The sequence below is a fragment of the Rhineura floridana genome, chromosome 3 (genome assembly GCF_030035675.1).
Source record: "Rhineura floridana isolate rRhiFlo1 chromosome 3, rRhiFlo1.hap2, whole genome shotgun sequence".
Classification (NCBI taxonomy): domain Eukaryota; kingdom Metazoa; phylum Chordata; class Lepidosauria; order Squamata; family Rhineuridae; genus Rhineura; species Rhineura floridana.
This window is the reverse complement of record NC_084482.1, coordinates 66,097,013-66,122,206: the sequence shown is the minus strand read 5'-3', so window position 1 is coordinate 66,122,206 and position 25,194 is coordinate 66,097,013. Positions and strand designations below refer to the sequence as shown.

At 43.3% G+C, this 25,194-nt stretch overlaps 2 protein-coding genes across 3 annotated transcripts in view; one reads left to right on the top strand and one right to left on the bottom strand.

Annotated features, from left to right (window-relative positions):
* Positions 1-13,941, top strand: part of OGFOD3 (2-oxoglutarate and iron dependent oxygenase domain containing 3) — a 68,065-nt gene extending 54,124 nt beyond the window's left edge. The window contains exon 9 of the mRNA XM_061616381.1: positions 9,558-13,941. Coding sequence (XP_061472365.1) covers positions 9,558-9,694 — 137 coding nt within the window. The 3' untranslated portion in view covers positions 9,695-13,941. The remainder of the gene's footprint in view (positions 1-9,557) is intronic.
* The window catches only part of LOC133379998 (urotensin-2 receptor-like), a 26,220-nt gene continuing 9,273 nt past the window's right edge, over positions 8,248-25,194 (bottom strand). Inside the window, exon 3 of one of the 2 annotated variants that reach the window (XM_061616379.1) lies at positions 8,248-9,730. The gene's annotated coding sequence lies outside the window, so the exon portion shown is untranslated. Of the gene's footprint in view, positions 9,731-18,950; positions 19,006-25,194 lie in introns of those variants that run through there. The other variant, XM_061616380.1, reaches the window with a different exon arrangement.

Here is a 25,194-nt window from a genome sequence, read left to right as displayed (position 1 = left end):
AACCTCAATGGATGACTGATAAAACTCTTCAGATGGTTAAAGAGAGAAGGAAAGCAAAAGCAAAAGCAGATAGAAACACGGTCAGAACCCTAAATGCAACAATACTGCAACTAGTACGTAAGGACAAAGAGAACTATTACAATACTTATTGTATAGAAATAGAAGAGGACAATAAAAAGGGAAGAACAAGAGCCCTATTCCAAAAGATTAGAGAAATGAAAGGGAAATTTAAACCAAGAGTTGTTGAATACTCAACAGGGGAACACACTGACTGACCAAGATGAAATAAAAGGAAGATGGAAGCAGTACACCGAAGAACATTATAAAAGAGATGACAGGATGACAGATTCATTCACGGAGGAACCGTATGATGAACCAGAAATTTTAGAATGTGAGGTGAAAGCTGCTCTTAAAATACTTGGAAGAAACAAATCACCATGAATAGATGGCATACCCACAGAGTTGCTACAAGCTACTGAGACTGAATCTGTCCAAATTTTGACTAACGTCTGTCAAGAAATATGGAAAATTAAACAACGGCCCACAGCCTTGAAGCATTCAATATACATCCCAATTCCAAAGAAAGGGGATCCCAGGGAATGCAGTAATTATGGAACTATTGCCTTAATATCTCATGCAAATAAAGTAATGCTCAAGATTCTACAACAAAGGCTCTTCCCATATATGGAGCGAGAAATGCCAGCTGTCCAAGTTGGATTTAGAAAGGGAAGAGGCACCAGAAATCCTATCACAAACATATGTTGGATAATTGGAATGGACCAAGGAATTTCAGAAGAAAATTGCTCTGTGCTTTATAGATTACAACAAAGCCTTTGACTGTGTAGATCATGAAAAACTATGGAATGCTTTAAAAGAAATGGGGTGCCACAGCATCTGATTGTCCTGATGCGCAACCTGTACTCTGGACAAGAGGCTACTGTAAGGACAGAATATGGAGAAATGGATTGGTTCCCCGTCAGAAAGGGTGTGAGACAGGAGTGTATTTTATCACCCTATTTGTTTAATCTATACATAGAACATATCATACAGAAAGCGGGATTGGACCAAGATCAAGGAGGTTTGAAAATTGGAGAGAGAAATATCAATAATTTAAGATATGCAGACGATACCATACTACTAGCAGAAACCAGTAATGATTTGAAACGAATGCTGATGAAAGTTAAAGAGGAAAGCACAAAAACAGGACTACAGCTGAACGTCAAAAAGACTAAAGTAATGTCAACAGAACATTTATGCAACTTAAAAGTTGACAATGAGGACATTGAACTTGTCAAGGATTATCAATACCTTGGCACAGCCATTAACCAAAATGGAGACAATAGTCAAGAAATCAGAAGAAGGCTAGGACTGGGGAGGGCAGCTGTGAGAGAACTAGAAAAGGACCTCAAATGCAAAGATGTATCACTGTACACTAAAGTCAGGATCATTCAGACCATGGTATTTCCAATCTCTATGTATGGATGTGAAAGTTGGACAGTGAAAAAAGCAGATAAGAAAAAACCCAACTCATTTGAAATGTGGTGTTGGAGGAGAGTTTTGCGTATACCATGGACTGTGAAAACGACAAATAATTGGGTGTTAGATTAAACCAGAACTACCATTAGAAGCTAAAATGATGAAACTGAGAAGACATGATTCACTAGGAAAGACCATAATGCTGGGAAAAACAGAAGGGAGTAGATAAAGAAGGCCAGATGGACTGATTCCATAAAGGAAGCCACAGACTTGAACTTACAAGATCTGAACAGGGTGGTTCATGACAGATGCTGTTGGAGATAGCCGATTCATAGCTAGGGCTGTGGAGTCGGTACGCCAAACCTTCAACTCTGACTCCTCTATTTTTCTACTGTCCGACTCCACCCAAAATTGCTTCCAACTCCACAGCCCTGGAAAGGGCTGTAATTGTCTTTTTATATGGGAAGCTCTCATAGGAGCATTTTTATCGCTGCCTGAATATGCGCTGATCTTGGCATCACAGCATTTGTCTTCATCTGGGTCCTGTGTCATACACTGACACACAAAATGTTTTCCATCCTGAGTTATGGTGAAATGCTCAACTACAGCTGACTTCATGGGAAGCTTCTTTGACATTTTGAATTTATATTTTAAAAAATTTGTCAATCAAAATTTATTTTGAAGTCGGAGTCGGTACATTGCTTTCAACTCCAACTCCACCCAAAATTGCTTCCGACTCCACAACTCCGACTCCACAGCCCTGTTCATAGCGTTGCCATGTCGTAGTCGACTTGAAGGCACATAACAAGATGAAGTTATTATCTGAAGGGAGGAAACAAAATGGAAAGAGGAGGCAGCAAGGAGGGAAGTATGGTGAAGGACTTTTAGATCATCATGGTAATGTTCTATCCAGTAGGAAGAGAGAAATGTGCAAACATTTTATTTATTTATTTATTTATTTATTAAATTTATATACCGCCCGACTAGCAATAGCTCTCTGGGCGGTGAACATAAAACAGCATAAAAATACAATAAATAACAAAACAATACTAAAATACAAGCAACAATCCAACACAATAAACATTTTTAAAATTAAATCAGTGTAATTTAAAATGCTTCAGAGAATAGGAAGGTTTTGACCTGGCGCCGGAAGGAGAGCAGAGTCGGCGCCAGGCGTACTTCCTCAGGGAGACTGTTCCATAGTTCGGGGGCCACCACTGAGAAGGCCCTAGATCTTGTCATCACCCTCCGGGCCTCCCTGTGAGTTGGAACCCGGAGGAGGGCCTTCGTAGCAGAACGTAGTGCACGGGCCGGTTCATATCGGAAGAGGCGTTCCGCAAGGTATCGTGGTCCCGCACCGTATAAGGCTTTATAGGTTAATACCAACACTTTGAATCTAGCCCGGAAACATATTGGCAACCAGTGCAAGCTGGCCAGAACAGGTGTTATATGCTCGGACCGCTTGGTCCTTGTCAGCAATCTGGCCGCCGCATTTTGCACTAGTTGTAGCTTCCGAACTGTCTTCAAAGGTAGCCCTACGTAAAGCGCATTACAGTAATCCAAACGTGAGGTTACCAGAGCATGTACCACTGATGTAAGGTCCTCTTTACTCAAATAGGGACGTAGCTGGGCTACCAACCGAAGTTGGTAAAACGCATTCCTAACCACCGAGGCTACTTGAGCCTCAAGTGAGAGGGAAGAGTCTAAAAAGACTCCCAGACTACGAACCCGGTCCTTTAGGGGGAGTGTAACCCCGTCCAGGACAGGGTATATATCCACCATCCGATCAGAGAACCCGTCCACCAACAGCATCTCAGTCTTGTCTGGATTGAGCTTCAGTTTGTTAACTCTCATCCAGTCCATTGTCGAGGCCAGGCAACGGTTCAGCAAATCGACAGCCTCACCTGAAGAAGATGAAAAGGAGAAGTAGAGCTGCGTGTCATCAGCATACTGATGACAACGCACTCCAAAACTCCTGATGACCTCTCCCAACGGCTTCATGTAGATATTAAAAAGCAGGGGGGACAAAACTGACCCCTGCGGGACCCCATATTGGAGAGCCCGCGGTGTCGAGCAATGTTCTCCAAGCACTACCTTCTGGAGACGACCCGCCAAGTAGGAGCGGAACCACTGCCAAGCAGTACCTCCAACTCCCAACTCCGCGAGCCTCTCCAGAAGGATACCATGGTCGATGGTATCAAAAGCCGCTGAGAGATCAAGGAGAATCAACAGAGTTACACTCCCTCTGTCTCTTTCCCGACATAGGTCATCGTACAGGGCGACCAAGGCTGTCTCAGTGCCAAAACCGGGCCTAAAACCCGATTGAAATGGATCTAGATAATTTTTTCCTGCAGTATGAGAGAAAGAAACTTCAGGTAATTAGTCTGATCTTTTAACCTTTGCTGGGTATAACTGCTTCTGTCAGTGATTATGGTTCCTTTATGAATTTGGTTCTGGATAATCACGTCTTTTGATTCAGAACAGTTTTTTAATGATGTAAAGACTTTCACTGCTGGGAGGTGTTTTGCATCACCAGAACAAAATGCCATTTCGAGAGTGCTTCCCTAATGACCTTAGCTTTTTGCCCTGTCTCTTCAGAAGGAATCCTTAAATAGGGTTACTCAAATGCCAGATTAGTTCATTTTCTTTGTCAATGAGCAGCGGGAATGGGCTTAAATTTCTTCCTTCAAGTTGGAAGCTCAGCTAGTTAGCAAATGTTCTGTGACTTTACCTTTCCTCAGATAAGCCTTGTGTAACTTTTAAAGATAATACCCACTCCTACGAAACATGGTTCTAGTATCTTAAATCTCATCATCTTGCAGTACTTGAAAAATGCTCTGCATTTTTGATTTGTTGGAAATTGTTTTATTTATCATTTCTACTGCAGTTTTCAGTCAGCAAAAATTACAAGCAAGCTCAACCAAGTTTTTTTTATTTATTTATTAAACTTCTATCCCTCCCTTCCTCCCAGAAGGAGGAGCCCAGGGCGATAAACAAAGGACAAAACATTAAAAAACATCTCAAAAACAAAACATCTTAACACAGTTTAAAAATAAAACATCTTAACACAGTTTAAAAATAAAACATCTTAAAAGCATATTTTTTAAAAACATCTTTAAAAACATCTTAAAAAACAACTCCAACACAGATGCAGACCAGGATAAGGTTTCTGTTTGAAAAGCTTGTTGAAAGAGGAAGGTCTTCAGTAGGTGCTGAAAAGACAAGCGATGATGGTACCAGGTCCACATCCTATGTTGTGTGGAATGGACCTCCTGATAAGATTGTATCTGCAGGAGGTCCTCACCTGTATACTGCATACTTGGTATATAAGGGGTAAGATAGTCTCTCAGGTAGGATGTAATGGAAATAGGATGTTATTTCCACAGACTCTTAGTGATAACAGTATGAAAGAGAAGGCTTTCTGCATCTAGGATGAGAGGTCTCTGCTGCTATTACAACCATCGGATACTGACAGGAAGCAATGCTTATAGAAAATGCCCCAAAGCGCTAAAAATCAGGAATTAGTTTTGGTTAATTTCCAAACAAATCTGATTTTACTAGTCTCTGAGGGGCACCCTTTAAAAACAAATACATGTACTTATTTTTCTCTTGCTTTGCACAGGAGCCTGTTTTGAAGAGCTGCCTTCTGTAAACCTGCTGTTGAAGAGCAAAAGCCTATCCCCCCCCCATCCATGGGGAAAGCTCCCTGGACAAAGCAAAACATTTTTTATTTGAGAGGAGGGAAAGCCCAATCCCTGCAGGAGACACTTGAGGCAAGGAGGTCTACTGAAGTGATGGGCTTTTGCTGCCCAGGAGCAGATTTTATCAGGAGCAGCCCTGACATAGTCAAGCACATAATTCTGTGGCTTTTATATCAATCGGCTACAGGGTGATTCTTTTGCTGCTGTGAAATTCACTTTGCCAGAGAGGTAGTTTGTTATACTAACCTGCTGTGGTGCCATAAATGCCTAGGAAACCAGTTTTTAGCCATATTGAATCTAGCATCTTTTATACAATTTTAGTTACTAAAAGGGAGTGCAGGATCACAAGCCCTATTGGCATGTGTAAAAAAAAAAGCCAATGTATATTGCATCACAGAAGCTGTAACATGCAGTGAATTATCCACACACTATAGTCCTAAACTAGTTTTACAATTGTCCCTCTCTGCAGGGCAATGTAGTTTTGCGAGAAGTAGACAGAGATGTATAACAAAGTTCTTAGCACCTGATCAAATAAAACATTTCCTATGATATGGAGAAACCGTGACAGTTAATGTGGGGTAAAGTAAGTGTGTGAGTGAGAGAGAGGGGGGGAGAGGGAGAAGACGTGCCCTAAAGTTGTTGTTATACTTGAATTAGATGTCATTATCGTGAAGGGAAGAGCTGTGTACAAATCTGGCCTTCCTCCAGCTATTCAGCTTCCCTTCTCTAAGGCTAGTGGTTTCAAAGCAGCAACCGACAGTTCTTAAGAAGCAGAGATGTTTGATTATAATGCAGCATTTCTGCCTTTCAAGCTCTTTGCAGTCAGATCTTAGCAATGCTTCATGGAAGGATCCCATTATGTTCTTTTACCTCTGGTAGGTGAAATAATAATGATGAATAGTATCTCTGATCCTTCTCAAGCTTGTAGCTTTTTTATATATATATTAGGGTTTTCACATTATGACAATAAAGCAATACAAGGCCTTTATGCCCTCCCCCTTCCCATCTCCCCCACCTCCCTTTGCCCTCATGCCCTTTTATTTTTATACTTTGAAGCAGGCATCTCTGCCAAGGAATTTTCCAAAGTAATAATGATCTCATAACTTTCTTGGCAAATGTTTATCAGCCAGCAGTGAAATGCAACCTCCAGCTTTTTTTGTTTCTGGTTCTGCCGCTGTAGGAAAAAATGAATGTGGGGCCTGCAAAACCTAAGTTTTGCACATTGCAAACTCTGATGGGATTTTTAATAGGGATATAGAAGGGAAACAAAGTAGGTGCAGGTGATGCAGAGTGATGGAGCAAGCCTACTCTTGTAATGAAATTGGTAACCAGTAGATCAGAGGTGGGAAACCTCTGGCCCCTGTATATGGTGCTGGATTGCAACTCCCATCATCCCTGCCATTGGCTATGCTGCCTAGGACTGATGGAAGCTGGAGTTCAACATCATCTGTAGGGCCACAGGTTCCCCACTGCTGGAGTAGATTACACCCAGACCTATCTGAATGTTGGAATACAAATTTGATTATCTGCATCATTAATCAAAGACTAACCAAGGCTTGATTTCAAAATATGTTGCGTTCTTGGAGAGGGGAAAAAAGCTTACTGATTCCAGTTCTGGCAACAAATTGCACTCTTTGTCTTGTGTTGGTAGTTTTGCAAGAACTATAGTCTATACACGTGAGATCCCCAAGATGGCATCCATGAACACCATCAGACATCTCCCCATATTGCCCACCAAAAGCCCTCTGCTCCTACAATTCTTAAAAATGCTTTGGGGGGAGGGTAGGTGCCTACTTTTTATTTATTTCGGTATGTGTGCATAGGTGTGTGCTGCCTCTTTTTTGTGGGAGGGAAATTCTGAGCATCATCAGTTTTTCTTCTGTAAAATGGGTATTTGTGGTATCCATGAGAGTTTCTTAGATTTACAAATGTGACCTGGGGCCCAAAAGGTTGGTCCCCTGCCGTAGTAGATATGGAGAGGGAAATAGAGGAAGGGATGTGAAGATGTTCTCAAGAGCTTAGTCAATAATGGCCTGACATAAGCTATTTTGAACTGTTGAGGGTAGATAGTTGGATTGACTGGCTCTGCCCAAAGCAGATCATTTTACATAAAAACACACTTGCTTGAGCAGCATAGGCAGAGAGCTTCTCTTAAACCAGGGGCAGGAACCTCTGGCCTATAGGTGAATTTTGGCCTGCCATGGGTGCCAATTTGGCTCAAAAGGCCATTTACCCCAACCCCCAAATTTGCGAGGTTAGTTGCTGGGTCTTGGCTATATGCATCTGTTCCCAGCAGGAAGTTTAACCCCCTGCTCTACAGTTGATGAGTGGCAGAGTTACATACTGCTCAGTTTAGCTGTGTGCACCTGTTCCCTGCTGGGAACAGTGGGCATACCCAAAGCAAGCAGCCCTGATTTTTTGCAGGCATCAGCTGATGGGGAAGTGAGAACGAAGCACTTTGCTAGCCCTGATTGATGCTTTCCAAAGCACCAAGCATAGGGCTACCAGTGCCCAATACACTGTTATTTCCTTGGGAACACCACACAAGGGATTTTGACAGGTGGGCAGGACAAAGCCATCTGTTGATCATGTGTCTCACAATGATGTCATGTGACTAGTGGATTGTCCTGCCCATCTACCAAAGTTGGCTTGTGTAGTGGGACCATGTAAAGATCTGGCCCATGGAGCCAAAAAGATTCCCCATCCTGGTGTTAAATCCAGATTCTCCTGCCAACACAATGTAACTTCAGCCATTTGAGAGACCCCTCCTAGCTCTGTCACCTAGAGAAAAGGAGGGTATTTTCGTTGCTTAGCCTTCTCACGCTGTAAAGTATCTCCAGATCTTGCCCTTGTTGTAAGAGCTGGTAGAAAGCTGGGCACCACTCAGTACAATATACATTTGGATAAATGCTTATGCCACTGCAAGTACCTAGAAAATCCCAAAAGTCCTGCATGGCACCTGCCTTCCCCATAAAGTCCTTCTTCCTGGTTGGTAGTGCTCAAATCCCTTGATGAAGACATTAAACAAAGTCAATCCATACATCTGTAATTCTCTTGAAATTAACTTTGATCCTGTCAGTGTTCAGCTGTTTGTTCCTTGCAGCTGATTATGTGAAATCAAAACAGCAACAACATCCTGAGTTCAAACATGCCAGTTCTTTATTTTGTGGTTGCTGGATTTTTCAAATAGTAGATAGAACAAAAATCCTTGAGCGTGTGTCCACATTCACTACGCTAGCAATGACGGCAACATGTTGTACAATAAGACTTGGTCCTACTGACCAAGCAGTTAAATTTTGCACCTCCCAATTTTTATAGGAAGCTCATACACTGGGTTCAGACAATGCATTTTGTTCAAGAGAACTGGACACCTGAGAAGATTCTGCTGTGAAAGTGCCTGTGCTGTGTGTACTCCCTTGTCTACGTGCAGAAATGTTTTCAGCCAAGGGAGAATCTGGCATATAAACTTAAGTAGGACTTCAGCACTTAGGACAGCTTTCCTATTTGTTTATATTTCAGTCTTCAAAAGTGCTTGTGTGTTCAGCAAAGCTAATCTTTGAACTCGTGCGAAGCAAGCTCCTCTGGGTTTTCTCACAATGTTTGTCAGTCCAGTAGCAGGCTAGAGTTGGGGTTGGTGCAGCAGCAGCTTCCCCCCCCTTTCCTTTAGGAGGATGTTTGTGCTTTCACGAGAGGGTGGGGGGGGAATCCCAGAGCAGTGGGGCCCACTATCTGCCAGACCATTACTGCTACAGCAGATTCTTTGTTACTGGGCACTTTAATGAATTAAACATGCTTTCCAGGTACCCCTTATGCTACACAACCCTGGACTTGTTTTGAGAGGGAGGGAGCAAAATACATTAACAAATACAAGAACACCTTACTGTGTGTTTCCTACACTTCCCCATTTTGTAGAGTGGGATGGTATTCTCTGCCCTGTTGAAAGCTGTCAGGCAACTTTGGTCTGTGGAGCTCAAGAACAGAAGAAAACAGACAAGCCAAAATCTCTTTTCTGAAAGTGGTGATTTGAAATGTTTTTGTCAAATATGCTGTGTAGCATTACCTGTGTAGCAGCTCTATTCACTGGGATTGTGCTCCATGGCAGCTATGCTGCTGAAACATAAGTCTTTGTCCTCCAGAACAAGTATGGATACTTTTTAAAAAATACTACACATCAAGCATTCTTATTGCGGTCTGTCTATATATTTTAAGTAGCATTATCTTGTTCTTTGGGAACCAGGTACCATGCTTTCAGATAGCATTCAAATCTTGAATCTGTAGATGTCCCAGGGTAGGTATCTGATAACAATACCCTAAGTATTAGTCGCAGGCATATGGTATGCATCCTGTCCACCTCCTGATTGTTCATTCTTGTCTTTACAGGCAGGGTTTCCTTCTTCACTTCTGGCTCTGAGAACCTCCATCATGTGGAAAAGGTCCACTGGGGCACGCGCTACGCCATCACCATTTCCTTTACCTGCAATCCTGACCATGGTATCGGGGATCCTGTTTTAACATAACAGGACAGGCGGCTAGATGGATTGCCAAGAAAAGCCCTGTGCAGGAGAGGGGAAAACAGTTTAACTTCTCATGTAAATTCCACTCCATTGATTTTCTAAACTTTATTTAATGCAAATGTGAGCTGTTTTTTTCACATTCACCTCCCCCTTGTGTTGCAAATAGTGCCTTAGGAACCATCTTTCTAAGCCTCCTATAACAATTTTGCTCATTTAAGGTTATAATCAAAACTACCCTCCCCCCCCCAAAAAAAAAATTCAAGGGCATTTCAGGTTGCAGAGACTGCAGAACATGCCATGTACACTGTCATTCCTCTCAGTGAAGACCAAATTTTTTTCACTTTGAATATGCCCTTCAGCTGTTACGCTGCAAAGCACTATTTGGGAAGCCCCATGAAATAGTTTGTTGGCAGATGAACACTCAGGAACAGGTTGTGAAGGAAGACTTTCCAATAAACTTGCCATGCTTTACCTCCCATTCCATTTCCCCCCCTCCTCTCCTTTTAATATGCAAAATTCTGGAAATGGAGTAGGGCACTCAATGTATAGTCTTCAGCATTCACACATAACACCAGATTATCATATTTCAAACTATGTACTTATAACCCAAGACTGTAGGATTTTGTGGACATTATCCATGTGTCAGTGTTTTTTAAAAAACTGCCATATTCTTGAAAACAAAACATGTGCTTTAACTACTGGAATGGACTGTTCTTGTACAAAAATTGCATGTGAATTGAGATATGGTTTCATATGGTCAGATAGGAGAGTACTCTAGTGATCTCAGGATCCACTAAAGTTTGTTATGGTATGAACTTTTTTACTTTGGTTGCACTAGTTATTCACCTACCAAAGTGAGGCTAAAATAACCCAAAAGATCCCTAAGGCTTCAAGAATAATGAGCAAAGCTTTCTTCAGATGAAACTGAAACTGGCTGAACGTAAGGAAAACTTAAAAACAAAACTTACCAGGGACAGAAAAAAAAGGTTTGACTCAGTTTTATGCAGCTGTGAGGAAAAGTTTTTTAAATCAAATTGTGTAAGAAACATCACTATACATCTGTTGTGCTTTGAAAACTATTTAGCATATGGGACGTGACCAACTTATATCACACAGAAGTGGGCCTTTTTGCATGTTCACTGGTTATTCACTCCTGTATCTTAGAAGTCATGTTCAAACTATCATATCTTGGCTTAAGAAGCCATGATATGAAACGAGCTTTCTTGGCCATGCATGTAATGTCTTTGCATGAAGTGCCAAACAGATCAGGACGTTTTCCATTTCTTCCAAGATCAGGAAACCGGTTAATGGTTATCTTGGCTTCTTCCAAAGCTATGGTTTGAAGTAGGCTTCTAATAGCCTGGCTTATTCTGAGACTGTTAACTGGTTTCCCACTTCAGAGAAAATTGAAAATTATGGTTAATGGAAGACTTCCTGGTTTGTTTGCTACCTTTTATGAAGGGACTAACTGAGCCAACAATCTGAACATCACTGAGTTACACTGATCAGGAGCTCTTTGAACATGACTGCTTGGGCTTATCAGAGGATAAATGCCTATAAAACTGAAAGTGGTTAGTAAATTCACCACTGTGCCTATCCTAGAATTCAGTATATATGTCTTTCACTTCAAGTCTTCCTGCATTACATAGATGGAAGAAGCAGAAGAGTATTTTGAGGACTACCTTGATCTAGGAAAAGGGAGGGGAAAATTAGGAATGGTAAATGGAAACTTGTGGCTTTGCTGAAAATAAAAGAGAACTGTAGCTTGCAGTAATGAGGAAGCGATAAGCCCTAGTAGTATGCAGTCCATTCATCTGCTGGAGGTCAGACAAAAAATGGAGCGGCATCCTACAGACCAAATCATTGCCCAGCCAGAAATAACACAAAATGAATGTTTTAAATGTTCAGGAGCAGAAATGATGTTCTAAGATTAATCAAACCTCAAGTCATTACTGCCTCTTTGAGTAAGCACAAGCCTTTCAGCTAAAAGGGCAACTCAAGGGAAATATAAAAAGCTTGAAGTTGTTACTTAGATCCATGGCTTGGAATGACTGTTAGACCCCCTTTGCTAGCAAGTCTTGGGGGTGGGATGGGGCAGAAAGCATTGAGTGCTGCTTAATCCTTTTTGTTGCTCAGACAAATGAACACACCTGACCTGCAAGCTATTATAGTGACCTGACAATTATTTCTTCCACCAGCACCCTCCCACCCTATTGCTATTAAGAGGTTCATTGCTAGTCTGACTGATTTCCTTGTAGTTTATCTCCTTTGGTGGTGACTGACCGGCTAAAATTAGTTGAATTTCCTCCAATTCCATATCCAAGCCCTGCTGCAGGCTCAAATCCTGATACTACTACCCTACCCAGAAATTACTTCAACTACAAGCTCAAGATAGTAATAAGAGAGAGTTCTTGCCAAAAAGGCCTGTAGAGTGTAGAATAAGGTTTGTCACACGTTTCACATAAAATAAACCATGAAACAACCTACATAATAGTCCTTGTCATCTTGATCCTGTATGTAACCGCATTTGAAGGACTGGAATTATTTTATTTGTTATTTATCTGAATGAGCTGCCTTTCAAAAACAAACAAGAGCTGCACCAGGACACGGGATGAGGCAACGGAAAGCCTCCCAATGTGCTGTAGAAGACCTTGTATTTTAGAAAATTACCCAATGTGTTTGGGCTTGCTGCTCTTTTTAAATGTTTCCTTTTGCAGCTTTTCACAGGAAAAAAGTGGAAGGCACTGAAAAAAAAAAGGCACACTGGAGGGGAGTGCAAGAATTTTGTAGCATGTTGGATAACCTTCTAAAATTTAAAATTGGTCTTTGATGGAACTGTTTCCTCCTGCTCTGAGTTGCCTTGCAACAAAATATCTGAATAACAGGAAAACATTTAAGATTTTGAATGCTTTCCCATTTTCTAATGAGTTTAGGGCTTTGTTTTTCAGAAAGCCATGCATCCTATAATTATAAAATTGTTTTCTAAATTGAATTTAATTTGCTTCAATAGTTAGAATTTAAATACTGGTGTCATAATTGCCATCACTATCATCCATGCCCAAATCGTATACATTTTGTGGGCATGCATACAAATGATAATCAACTGCTTAAAAATGTGTATAGATGTTTCTCTTAACAATTGAGGCTTCCCAGCACACCCAGGGAAGGAAACAAATGTGTTTGTTCTTTTTTCTTCACCATTTATTTGTTGTATTTAAGAGCTGGTCTTAGAGAGTCTTCTTGTTTCTTTTAGATTAAAAATGGCTTAACTAGAGTGGAAATTCTATGAGTAGTGAAAAATTGATTATTAGAATTTCATTTAATAGTATGATGTGTGACTAACATTCTGTACGTTTCAGGCTGATATCTGGAAAAAACAAGACTGCTGGGCTATTTAAGATGCCATGTTAACTAATACAGACTGCAACAGTAGAAAAGCTTAATTTATGCCAGAAGCTCTGCAAATTACTAGCAGGTGGATCACAGTGCAGGGGAAGACACTTCAGCTTTGGAGTGAAAGTTAAAGAAATGCTGATAAATAATTGTGTTTTAAATTGTTTTTTAAAAAGATGTATTTTAAATTGCATTTGTTTTAGTTACTGTAAACCACCCAGAGAGCTTCGGCTATGGGGCGGTATACAAATATAATAAATAAATAAAATAAAAATCACAAACTATTTATTTTAAGAACTGGCTAAACAGGGCAGCAAGCTGGCAGTAATGATTTAGTGGGTGACACTCTCACTCTAATCCCACTTGGGGAAGCAGGAGGCTTGATGCCTTATTTTGATTTAAGTAAGCTGAAATCCATTTTTTATTGATGTTGCTATGCCAGAGCAGCACCTTTAGCAACATTTTGCCCAAGGGGCTTTTCTGTTTGTAAGCAACCAACCTTCACAAATCTCTTATGCAGAATTAGTTCATTACAATAAATTTCCCACTAGAGAAATGAACTATAGAAACTTTAACATGCCCCACTGGTTTTTTTGCCCACTTTACCTCCAAGCACAGTAGGAATATCAGAGGGTCAGATGCAGTGAGGAAGTTACGGGCAACCTAGATGGGAAGGGGGCATGAACCTGTTTAACTTTTGGTAAGCTGTCCTGGGAACCTGTTGAAGGGTGAGGTATAAATAAAATTGTGTACTTGTTCATCTGTCTCCTCTGGTCATGTATGAATGAAGTGAAGTGGGTGGGTTGCCTAATTTTTACAACCAAAGGTATCTGTTGGTGAAAGGAGTTGCACCCGGTTCCTCCCTGCTGTCACTGTAGGCAGTTTTCTCCTGGCACGGCTCTGATAGCAGAAGTGACCCAGGCTCAGAAAGAAAGTCTGAAGCATGGTGTACCTTTTGTTGCATTTCAGTGCTCTGTTATTAATGTGCAATTAAAGCAGTGGTATATTTTATTTCCTTCTTTACATGTACTGACCAATGAAGAAAACCTACGCAGATTTCTTTACTCACTTTCTTATCAATGATAGCAATTGGCTTTGCTCAACACAGCTGCAGAATTTAAAACAGGAGCTTACAGGTTTCAAATTGAAAAGGAAATCACCAAAACTGTTCATGCTTTATAATAGGAAGGGGAAACCTGTGGCCTCCAAATGATGATGAACTACAACTACACCTTCCATCATTACTGACCATTGGACATGCTGGCTAGTGCTCACTGGAGTCAGAGTCAACCAACATCTGGAAGGCCACGGATTGCTCTGTAAAAACATTTTTGTGTTACCCATTACATAATCTTTCATTTTAATGTCTGTGCCCTTTTCCTTTGAGCCACATGATGCATGACTTTTACTGTCCTATGGGAGAGGGCACAGTTACACTGAAAGCATATTTATTTGGAAATAAATCCCATTGAAACAAATGGGACATCTTCTGAATAAACTCAGATTAGCGTTAGGCTCCAGTACAGCAATTCTCTCCACTTCACTTGGGACCCAAGTGACAGGAACAGGTTGGAGGCTAAAACCACCTGAACCCAAGTAACTGTGCACAGAACTCCAGCTTATCTATTGAGTTCAATGGACTACCTACCTTGATTTACACACAATTGCAGCTTATATCTGCTGTGGCTTATAAGGACATTCCATTTCCTTCTTACCAAGGATCCACTCTAAAAGTTGTGCTTTGATTTTGTATGTACACAACTGTCCAAGGGTCAGGACTTCAGATAAGTGAGGAGCTTCCTGAAATACTTTCAACTTCTACTTTCACATTAATTGAACATCAGCTACAGACTATGTAGTCCTGGAACAGCCAAAGCAAGGATGGTAGGATAACAGTCTAGCTACAACTTTCTCACACATGCTTTGCAATGGAGAGAGAAGGCAGGCAGAATAACTGCAAGGCCACCCTTTCCAGGCATGGACCTGCTCCTTCTACAACAGATTGTGGTACTTTCCAAGAGCAGTAGTACAAAATGCTCAAATGAAGGTTTGATTTGCATAATATGCCCAGCCTAACTTGGGAGAAGAGGGAAATAATTTCTAAGGCTCCCCCTCTTGTGTGTGTGTGTGCACACACACACAAAACCTGACTCTATCCTGGTTAGGATATGTTGTCCACAACATGCCCTTGAATGCAGCTTCTAACTTAGCAGGGCAGAAGTGTTCCTTACCCTCGTTCTCAAAGCCTGAAGGTCATGGTCATCGTTTAGAGCAGCCTTTCCCAACCGGTGTGCCTCCAGATGTTGGACTACAACTCCCATCAGCCTCAGCCATTGGCAATGATGCCTGAGGCTGATGGAAGTTGTGGTCCAACAACATCTGGAGGCACACCGGTTGGGAAAGGCTGGTTTAGAGCAATAGGTTGGGCCAGCTATGGAAAAACAGGCTTGGTACCACAGTCCACTCATGGCAATGGCCTCACTGATGGGACAAGGACTAGTGAAAAAGGAACATTACCTTCTACCTCCTCGTCGTATTCATTACTGAAATCATTGCCACTTTAGGCTGCAATGCTAACTACATGCACCTGGGAATAAATCCTAAAGAATTCAGTAAGACTTCTGGGTCAGGCAAACATCTTCCTTTGGGTAAGGGATGAGAAGGATTGAGGAAGTCCCCATTCCTCCATATCTGACATAGTGTTAACTATTCATCATGTGAAGGTGATACAGCAAAATTATGACAGGTAGCTACAGCAAAATATGAAAGAAACATTTACTGAGTGGCACATCAACGTGAAGCTTTTGTTCTGATAGCTTTTGGCTTACACATTTTGAGAGATTACATTCTTTTCCATTCAGTCATTTGGTAAACACTGGTGATTTGCTGCTTAGACGTGAAGTGGAAAAACCCATTTCCAGGGGTCGTTGGTATTAGCATGTAGATGAGAGCGATGGGGACGGATGTTGCAACAGGACAAGACAGATAAGGGATGAGTATGTGTGTTCTTATTTCCCTACAATGGAGAATTACCTGGCGAATCACGGAGCCAGGTGGGAGCGGGAAACGGGTAAAGCCCCTTATTGGGTACCTTGGGACACATGACTGTACCCTGTACAAACCTATAAAAACCCGTGAAGTGGGGAAGAAGGCAGTCTCCCGCCATAGCACACGCTAGCAGGGACTCCTTGCAATTGTAAGTATAATAAACAGCTGTAAGCTTCAACCTGCCTCAGTGTCGTTTCCTGGACAAGGACTCCATTAAGGAGAAAATTCCACAACGTTTTGGCACTGTGAGCAGGATCCAGGCGCTCCACTGGAAAGCGACTTTTGCCTCAGCCGGCCGGACGACACACCACATCGGTAGAGACCATTTGGTCTCCTGGTTGTCTCAAACGCAGGTCTCTTCCTGGCGGCGGTAAGTACAAACGACCGGGTAGTGCTTGAAGCTTTAATTCGGCCCCTGGACTACATTTCTGCTGCTGAGTGAAACCGGTTTCCAACCATTTCTGACTGGAACTGGCTCTCCGGGTAGAACCAGTTTCCTGAAGAAATCTGCTGCTGTTGCCTAGGCGTGGGTTCTTCCCTTATGGAAAGGTCTGGGGGACTGTCTGTTGCTATCCTATCTCCGGGGACGCCTGGTTTCTGCCTCTTTTTTTCCCTCTCCTACCTCTTTGCCCCCCAGACCGCCCACCTGAAAATGGGTTCAGGCCAGTCCTGTCCCGATTCTGGAACACCCTTGCGTTGTATGTGTAAGAATTATGGATCCCAGCTGGGCCCAAAGACTGGGCAAAAGTTAGTTAAGCTAGCTCACCACTGGAACGGGTATACTTGCGAAGACCCTGAACTGCAGTTCCCTGATACTGGTACTTTCGATTCAGACAAATTAAAACACCTCAGGGGTTTTCTAGAGACCTCACACCCCCGCCAGATAAAATACTGGTCCCTCTGGGAGGAAAAAGGGGAAAAGCGAAAATTGAAATCCCAATTGGCAAGCTGGAAAGACTCCTGCTCCAAATTAGCGGCCGAAAATAAAGAATTGAAGGCTTCTAAGAATAAGACCTCCAACAGCAGTTCCTGCGCAAGACCATCCCCTCTGCCCGTGCGCCAACCTCTGCAGCCACTGTATCCTGTGTTTCCCGGGGGGGCTGCCTTACTGCTCTACTGCCCCATCTGATGACCCCTTGGACTCTTGGGTGCCGCTGCCTCCCATCTCGACACCCCAACCACGTGGCTCCCAGCCCTCCAACCAACTAGTTTTCCCTAACGCCCCAACTGACTCATCCCCTCCTGCCCCTGGTGCCCTCACTTACCCCTTTTCCACCCTCTTTTTGGACCACCAGGAAAAAGACTTGTTCTCCGCTAAAATACAACACCTTACTTGCGAAGAACTGACTGGACTATTGGAGTCTGGACTGCTCCAGAATTATAAAGTAACTGAGAAAGGAGTTAATCCGGATGGCACTATAACTTGCGTTCTTTCAGGGAACCTAAGCCCCTCCCCATTGTGTTCAATTTGACCTTCTGCCCAAAATAGTTCCCCAGAGTGTTTCCTGATGCCACCGTTCTACAAGCTCCCCTGTGCGAGTATCCCTCTCCAATAGCAGGAGGGGATACCACTTTTGTACATGTTCCTTGGTCCACCTCCGACCTCATGAGTTGGTCGCAAACCTTCCTGAAATCATGTGATGCTCCTCAGGAATTTTCTGAGAAATTAGGGCAACTTTTTGACGTGTACAACCCTACGTGGGCAGATGTAAATCAAATTTTAGCGGGACTCTTACCCCCCGAACAACACCAGGTGCTGTTTACCCAAATGGGCATGGGAGTTGGAAATGCTGCTCTTAAATGGCCTGATAAAGACCCAGGTCACAGTTTGTTGTTGTTGTTATGTGCCTTCAAGTAGATTACGACTTATGGCGACCCTATGAATCAGTGACCTCCAAGAGCATCTGTCCTGAACCACCCTGTTAGTACTGAGGATAAAAGGAATTTGGCTCTCCTGCGCTCACGTCTCTTAGCTGCTTGCACGGAACTACAACTGCCTAACATCAACTGGCAGCAGGTGTGTCTGTGTAAGCAAAAGGATGGCGAGGACCCAGCAAACTGCTACCACCGTCTTTGTAAGATTCTCAAGCGATTTGGCGGGGTTAAACCGGATGATGTCACGCTAAACGTTCTGCTGGTTAATGTGTAGATAGATGGACTTTTACCCCCGGTCCGCAAGCATCTCCAAACTGTAGTCCTCGGTTGGGAGTCCGATCCTATTGCTAAGATTGTAACTGTTTCCAGTCAGATTTTCTCCCAACAGAAAGCAGATAAGGACACGCAAATGGCACAGAAGACAAAGGCAAAGATGGACCTCATGGCGCTGCAGACAAAGGCATTTTGTGACCAGCCACCCCCGGCGAGCCGCACTGCTCCCCCTTGGCGCTCCCAGCCTCAACTGACCTCCAGCGATCGTGGCTGTAACACCCCATCCAGGGGGCGTGCCAGAGGAATGGGGAGGGAGAGCCACACCTCCCGGGAGGCCCTCCCTCGCGACACCTGCGCCTATTGTCACTCACGTGGACACTGGAAGGCATCCTACCCATTGTGTCCACAAGGTGGTACCCAAGACGCATGAGAAATTCCAGAGCAAGACAGTATCGAGCTCCAAGCACCAGTCCTTCCGCTACTCTGACTATGCATATTAATAACCAGCCTCTCTCCTTTCTTGTAGACACAGGTGCCACACGCTCTGCCCTACACACCTCTGACTTACCTTCGCTCCTTCCATCTGGAAAGTCTATCCTGGCTGTTGGAGGCTCTGGTGAACCTCTACAATATGCTGTTTTGGCTCCGGCTGAAGTACAACTTGGACCGCTTACTCCTTCCTGCTCTCTCATAACTCCCCTGTTAATCTTCTAGGCCAGGACCTCCTGCAGAAATTAAATGCAACCATTCACTGCTCTGGAACCGGCCTCTCCCTTTCCCTGCTGCCTGCTAACATTTCTGCGCTTTTCCCTGTCCTTGCTCTCCGCACCCTCTCCATCCCGTTGTCTGAAACACATGGAGCGAGAAATGCCATCCATCCAAGCTAGCTTTAGAAAGGGAAGAGGCACCAGAAATCATATCGCAAACATATATTGGATAATGGAACGGAGCAAGGAATTCCAGAAGAAAATCACCCTGTGCTTTATAGATTACAGCAAAGCCTTTGACTGTGTAGATCATGAAAAACTATGGAATGCTTTAAAAGAAATGGGGGTACCATGTCATCTGATTGTCCTGATGCGCAACCTATACTCTGCACAAGAAGATACTGCAAGGACAGAATATGGAGAAACGGATTGGTTCCCCATCGGAAAGGGTGTGAGACAGGGGTGTATTTTATCACCCTATTTATTTAATCTATATGCAGAACATATCATACAGAAAGCAGGATTGGACCAAGATAAAGGAGGTTTGAAAACTGGAGGGAGAAATATCAATAATTTAAGATATGCAGACAATACCATACTACTAGCAGAAACCAGTAATGATTTGAAACGAATGCTGATGAACGTTCAAGAGGAAAGCACAAATGCAGGACTACAGCTGAACGTCAGAAAGACTAAAGTAATGACAACAGAAGATTTATGCACATTGTTATGCAGTTGACAATGAGGACATTGAACTTGTCAAGGATTATCAATACCTTGGCACAGTCATTAACCAAAATGGAGACAATAGTCAAGTAATCAGAAGAAGGCTAGGACTGGGGAGGGCAGCTGTGAGAGAACTAGAAAAGGTCCTCAAATGTAAAGATGTATCACTGAACACTAAAGTCAGGATCATTCAGACCATAGTATTTCTGATTTCTATGTATGGATGTGAAAGTTGGACAGTGAAAAAAGCGGATAAGAGAAAAATCAACTCATTTGAAATGTGGTGTGGAGGAGAGTTTTGTGGATACCATGAACTGCAGAAAAGACAAATAATTGGGTGTTAGAACAAATTAAACCAGAACTATCACTAGAAACTAAAATGATGAAACTGAGGTTATCATACTTTGGATACATCATGAGAAGACATGATTCATTAGAAAAGATAATAATGCTGGGAAAAACAGAAGGGAGTAGAAAGAGGAAGGCCAAACAAGAGATGGATTGATTCCATAAAGGAAGCCACAGACCTGAACTTACAAGATCTGAACAGGGTGGTTCATGACAGATGTTTATTTATTTATTTATTTATTTGATTGAACTTTTATACCACCCATAGCAAGCTCTCTGGGCGGTGTACATTAAAAAAACAAACAAACAATTTAAAAGCAGCTAAAAAACCAACTAATCATCCAATTATAAAAGGTGTGTTGTATGACTATCTGTTAAAACATTAGATACAAATACAAACTATTAACAGATATAAAAATATTAAATATTAAAATATTAAAATGCCTGGACAAAGAGGAAGGTTTTCACCTGGCGCTGAAAGGATAGTAATGTAGGCGCCAGGCGAACCTCATCAGGAAGGGTGTTCCATAATTCGGGGGCCACCACCGAGAAGGCCCTCTTTCTTGTAGTCGCCTTCCGGACATCTCTCTGAGTAGGCACCCGGAGGAGGGCCTTCGATGTTGAGGGCAGTGTACGGGTAGGTTCATATCGGGAGAGACGTTTCATCAGGTATTGCGGGCCCGTGCCGTGTAAGGCTTTATAGGTTAAAACCAGCACCTTGAATCGGGCCCAGAAACATATAGGCAGCCAGTGCAAGAGGGCCAGGATCAGTGTTATATGTTCTGACCTCTTGGTCCCAGTTATTAATCTGGCCGCTGCATTCTGCACGAGCTGCAATTTCCGAACCGTCTTCAAGGGCAGCCCCACGTATAGTGCATTGCAGTAGCCCAATTTCGAGGTTACCAGAGCATGAACAACTGAAGCAAAATGTTCCCTGTCCAGATATGGGCGTAGCTGGGCCACCAGTCTAAGTTGGTAAAAAGCACTCCATGCCACTGAGGCCACCTGCGCCTCAAGTGACAAGGATGGGTCCAAAAGGACTCCCAAGCTGCGCACCTGCTCCTTCAGGGGGAGTGTAACCTCATCCAGAACAGGTCTAACATCCATCGTCTGGTCAGGGGACCCATTCACTAACAGCATCTCAGTCTTGTCTGGATTGAGCTTCAATTTGTTCACTCTCATCCAGTCCATTATCGCGGCCAAGCATCGGTTTAGCACCTTGACGGCCTCACCTGAAGAAGATGAAAAGGAGAAGTAGAGCTGCGTATCATCAGCGTACTGATGAGAACGCACTCCAAAACTCCTGATGACGGCACCCAGCGGCTTCATATAGATGTTAAAGAGCATTGGGGACAAGACTGATCCCTGCGGAACTCCATATTGGCGCAAGCCTCCCCAGAAGGATACCATGGTCAATGGTATCAAAAGCCGCTGAGAGATCAAGGAGAATCAACAGGGTTACACTCCCTCTGTCTTTCTCCTGACAAAGGTCATCATACAGGGCGACCAAGGCCGTCTCCGTGCCAAAACTGGGCCTGAAACCCGATTGAAATGGATCTAGATAATCGGTCTCATCCAAGAGAGCCTGGAGCTGGGATGCAACCACCCTTTCCAGAACCTTGCCCAGGAATGGTACATTTGCTACCGGCCTGCAGTTATTCAAATTTTCTGGGTCCAGGGAGGATTTCTTCAAAAGTGGTCTCACCACCGCCGCCTTAAGGCGGTTCGGGACCGCTCCCTCACATAGTGAAGCGTTAATCACTTCCCTGGCCCAGCCGGCAGTGCCATCCCTACTAGCTTTTATTATCCAAGAAGGGCAAGGATCTAACACAGAGGTGGTTGCACGCACCTGTCCAAGCACCTTGTCCACGTCCTCAAGCTGCACCAATTGAAACTCATCCAACAAAACATGACCAGACTGTGCTCCGGAGACCTCGTTTGAATCAACTGCTATAACATTGGAGTCTAAGTCCTGACGGATGCAAGAGATTTTATTCTGAAAGTGCTTGGCAAATTTGCCAGTGTGCTTTCGACGGTTCAATCACGTCCTTAGGGCCAGAATGTAAAAGCCCCTTTACAGTTTGAAAAAGCTCCGCCGGACGAGAGATGTTCTTGGAGGTCACTGATTTATAGGGTCATAGGGTCGTTATAAGTCATAGTCGACTTGGAGGCACATAACAACAACCAAGCCATGAACGAAGCGCCAAGTCCGTGCCTCTCTTGGATCCGCCAACTACTGCTGCCAATGGATCCCCAACTTCTCACAACTAACCAAACCTTTACTCTCCCTCACCGCAGGTGAACTACAAGGCCCCGCTGTTTGGACTGAGGAAGCTTCTGTAGCCTTCTCATCCCTGAAGCAGCAGCTGGCAGAGGCCCCAGGGCTCTGGGCCTACCAGACTACAACAAACCCTTCATCCTCTATTGCCATGAATGTGATGGCTTTGCAGCTGGCGTCCTAGTTCAAACCTTTGGCTCCCACATGCACCCTGTGGCATACTTCAGTGCGGAGTTGGACCCGGTCGCTAAAGGTTACCCTCCGTGCCTCCGCACCCTGGCCACCACCGCCATGGTATTCGAAAAATCTTTGGACCTGGTACAGTGCCATCCTCTTACTATCTACATACTTCACTCGGTCCATTCCCTGCTCCTACACCAGAAGACCCAATTCCTCTCCCCACAAAGACAGACTAAGTATGAAACTCTGCTCTTGGCCCCATCCTATGTCTCAATTCTTTAGAATTGAGAGATGGAAAGGAATCATTGATTTAACATACAATCCACATATTAGTCCGTATCTCAGCATACAAAGTATAAAATGTATATCCATTCTCAAGGCCACTGAAGAAGAATTCTTGTCGAAACGCGTTTGGCTTTGTTACACATTCTGTATTTTCATGGGCATTAGGTTATGCATATTGGCCTTTGTTTATAAGTTGCCCTTCACATTGATATTGACATTGTTTTAACCACATTATATATTTTGTTTCTTACTATGTATGGGCATTGAGTTATTTTTAAAAAATTTCTGGCCTATTTTGAATTATTACATGAGAACACCTACAAAGATTTCATACTGCTTGTTTGTATACATTAAATTTTTGATATTTTTTTTATAACATTGTATTCATGTCTGTACCTTAACTTTTTCTCAAACCTATAAAACCCTGTGAAGTGGGGAAGAAGGGAGCCTCCCGCCGTAGCGCACGCTAGCAGGGACTCCTTGCAATTGTAAGTATAATAAACAGCCGTGAGCTTCAACCTGCCTCAGTGTCGTTTCCTGGACAAGGACTTCATTAAGGAGAAAATTCCACAACAGATGCCTGGTGCAGATTTGCACTGCTATGGGACTGCTAACAAGGTTGTTAAAATTTAAAAACTGCCTGCTTTGGCAGTTTCTCCTTTCCATAGCCCATCTTTCTTAACTGGTATTCACAGAACAGACTTATGTATGTCCTATAGATGGGGTCCCCAAATATAGCACCTATATGCATCATGATGCCCGCAGACATTCCCCTTGGTACCTGCTAAGGTCTGTAGCCACTCCCATTTAAAAAAAAACACTAAAAGAAAAACTTGTACCATGGGTGGACCTCAGTTGGCTAAAAAGTGAGGTGCAGGCATCCAGCCACCCCACCCTCTTCCCTTCCTTTCTTCATAGGAAAGGAAAAGGGTGGGGCAGCTGGAGGCCACTCCTTGATTTCCAGCCTTCGGCTGAAACTCTTCAGAAAAGAAGAGGCCCCTGCTGTTGCCTGGTAAGCCTGGGGATTGGGGGGTGACCAGTTTTGCATTTGGAGGCGGCAGCGGGGAAACTTTTTCTCCAGATTTCTTGGGGGAGAGGGTAGGATATGTATGTGTGTCTTAACTTCATTTTTGTGTTTGTTGACATAGGAATACTTCTGCTTTTTTTGTTTAGCTATTGGGAGGGATTACCTACACTTTTTGTTCTATTGCTGTTTGGGGTGTTTTGCCTTTTCTCTTTGCTGGAAGGATTATCTGAGGCATTTGTTGTTTAGGGAGGTGCTTTGCCTATTTTTGGGGGTACTGCTTTTTTATCTGTATTTTATTAGTTTGGGGGTAGATATTATGCTTGTAGGGTTTTGGGGGGATGGGTGGTCCTGAGCACCACCAATTTTTCTTCTGTGAAATGGCTATTTTTTGGTGCTCAGGACCAGTTTCTTAGATATCCAAATGTGCCCCCAGAGCTAAAAAAGTTGGGGACGCCATTCTAGACTTCTAATGTCCGTTTCACATGAGCAATCAGGGTAACATAGTCACTCATGCTATTTTTACATAGGCTATGCATGATACGTCCATGCTGTAGCAAAAATAATAAATAATAAAATTTTATTTTTGAGTCGCCTATCTGGCCGAATTAACGGCCACTCTAGGCAATCGAAAATGACCTCTCTCTGGTCTGCACCAGCCTAGCTGTTTTAACTGGTGGGACCGAGAGAAGGTCTTGTGTGGCTGATCTTGTCAGGCGGCATAATTGGTGATGCTGGAGGCGCTCCTTCAGATAAACTGGGCCGAAATCGTATAGGGCTTTAAAGGTTAATACCAGCACTTTGAATTGGGCCTGGTAAACAACTGGTAACCAGTGAAGATCTATTAATGAGGCCTTAATTCCTCTTCTGCATCCTATCCACACTCCTAAGTGTTCACAGAGGGTTCCAGCGAGTGTAAGATACAAACCTATGATTTCAGTAACAGTCCAGCGCGAAGTGTCGTGTAGGAAAATGGTTTAATCCCCCTTCCCCCCCCCTTCACTGCACATGTCCTGACAGGAGGAATGAAGTACTTGTAAGACATCCTCTCCTGAAAGCATCCTGCCTCATTTACTAATGGATGAACTACGTCCCCAGGAGACAAATCTTCAATTTACAAACGTCATTGCTCAGGTCTGCAGCTTTGAAAGGTGCTTCCTGAAATGCTGCCTGCAGACTTGAGGCAGATGTCAAGATAACTGCTGCAAGTTAAGTAACTTAAGGCTGCAAAGTCTATACACTATGTGTTGCCAACATGGTGTCTGTGGACACACGTGTCCAGTTCTTCTTTGGTTCTCACGTCCCCTCCCCACTGAAATTAGGCTTGAAAGAAGCATTATATTTTAGCCAATGGGTTGTGCTGCAA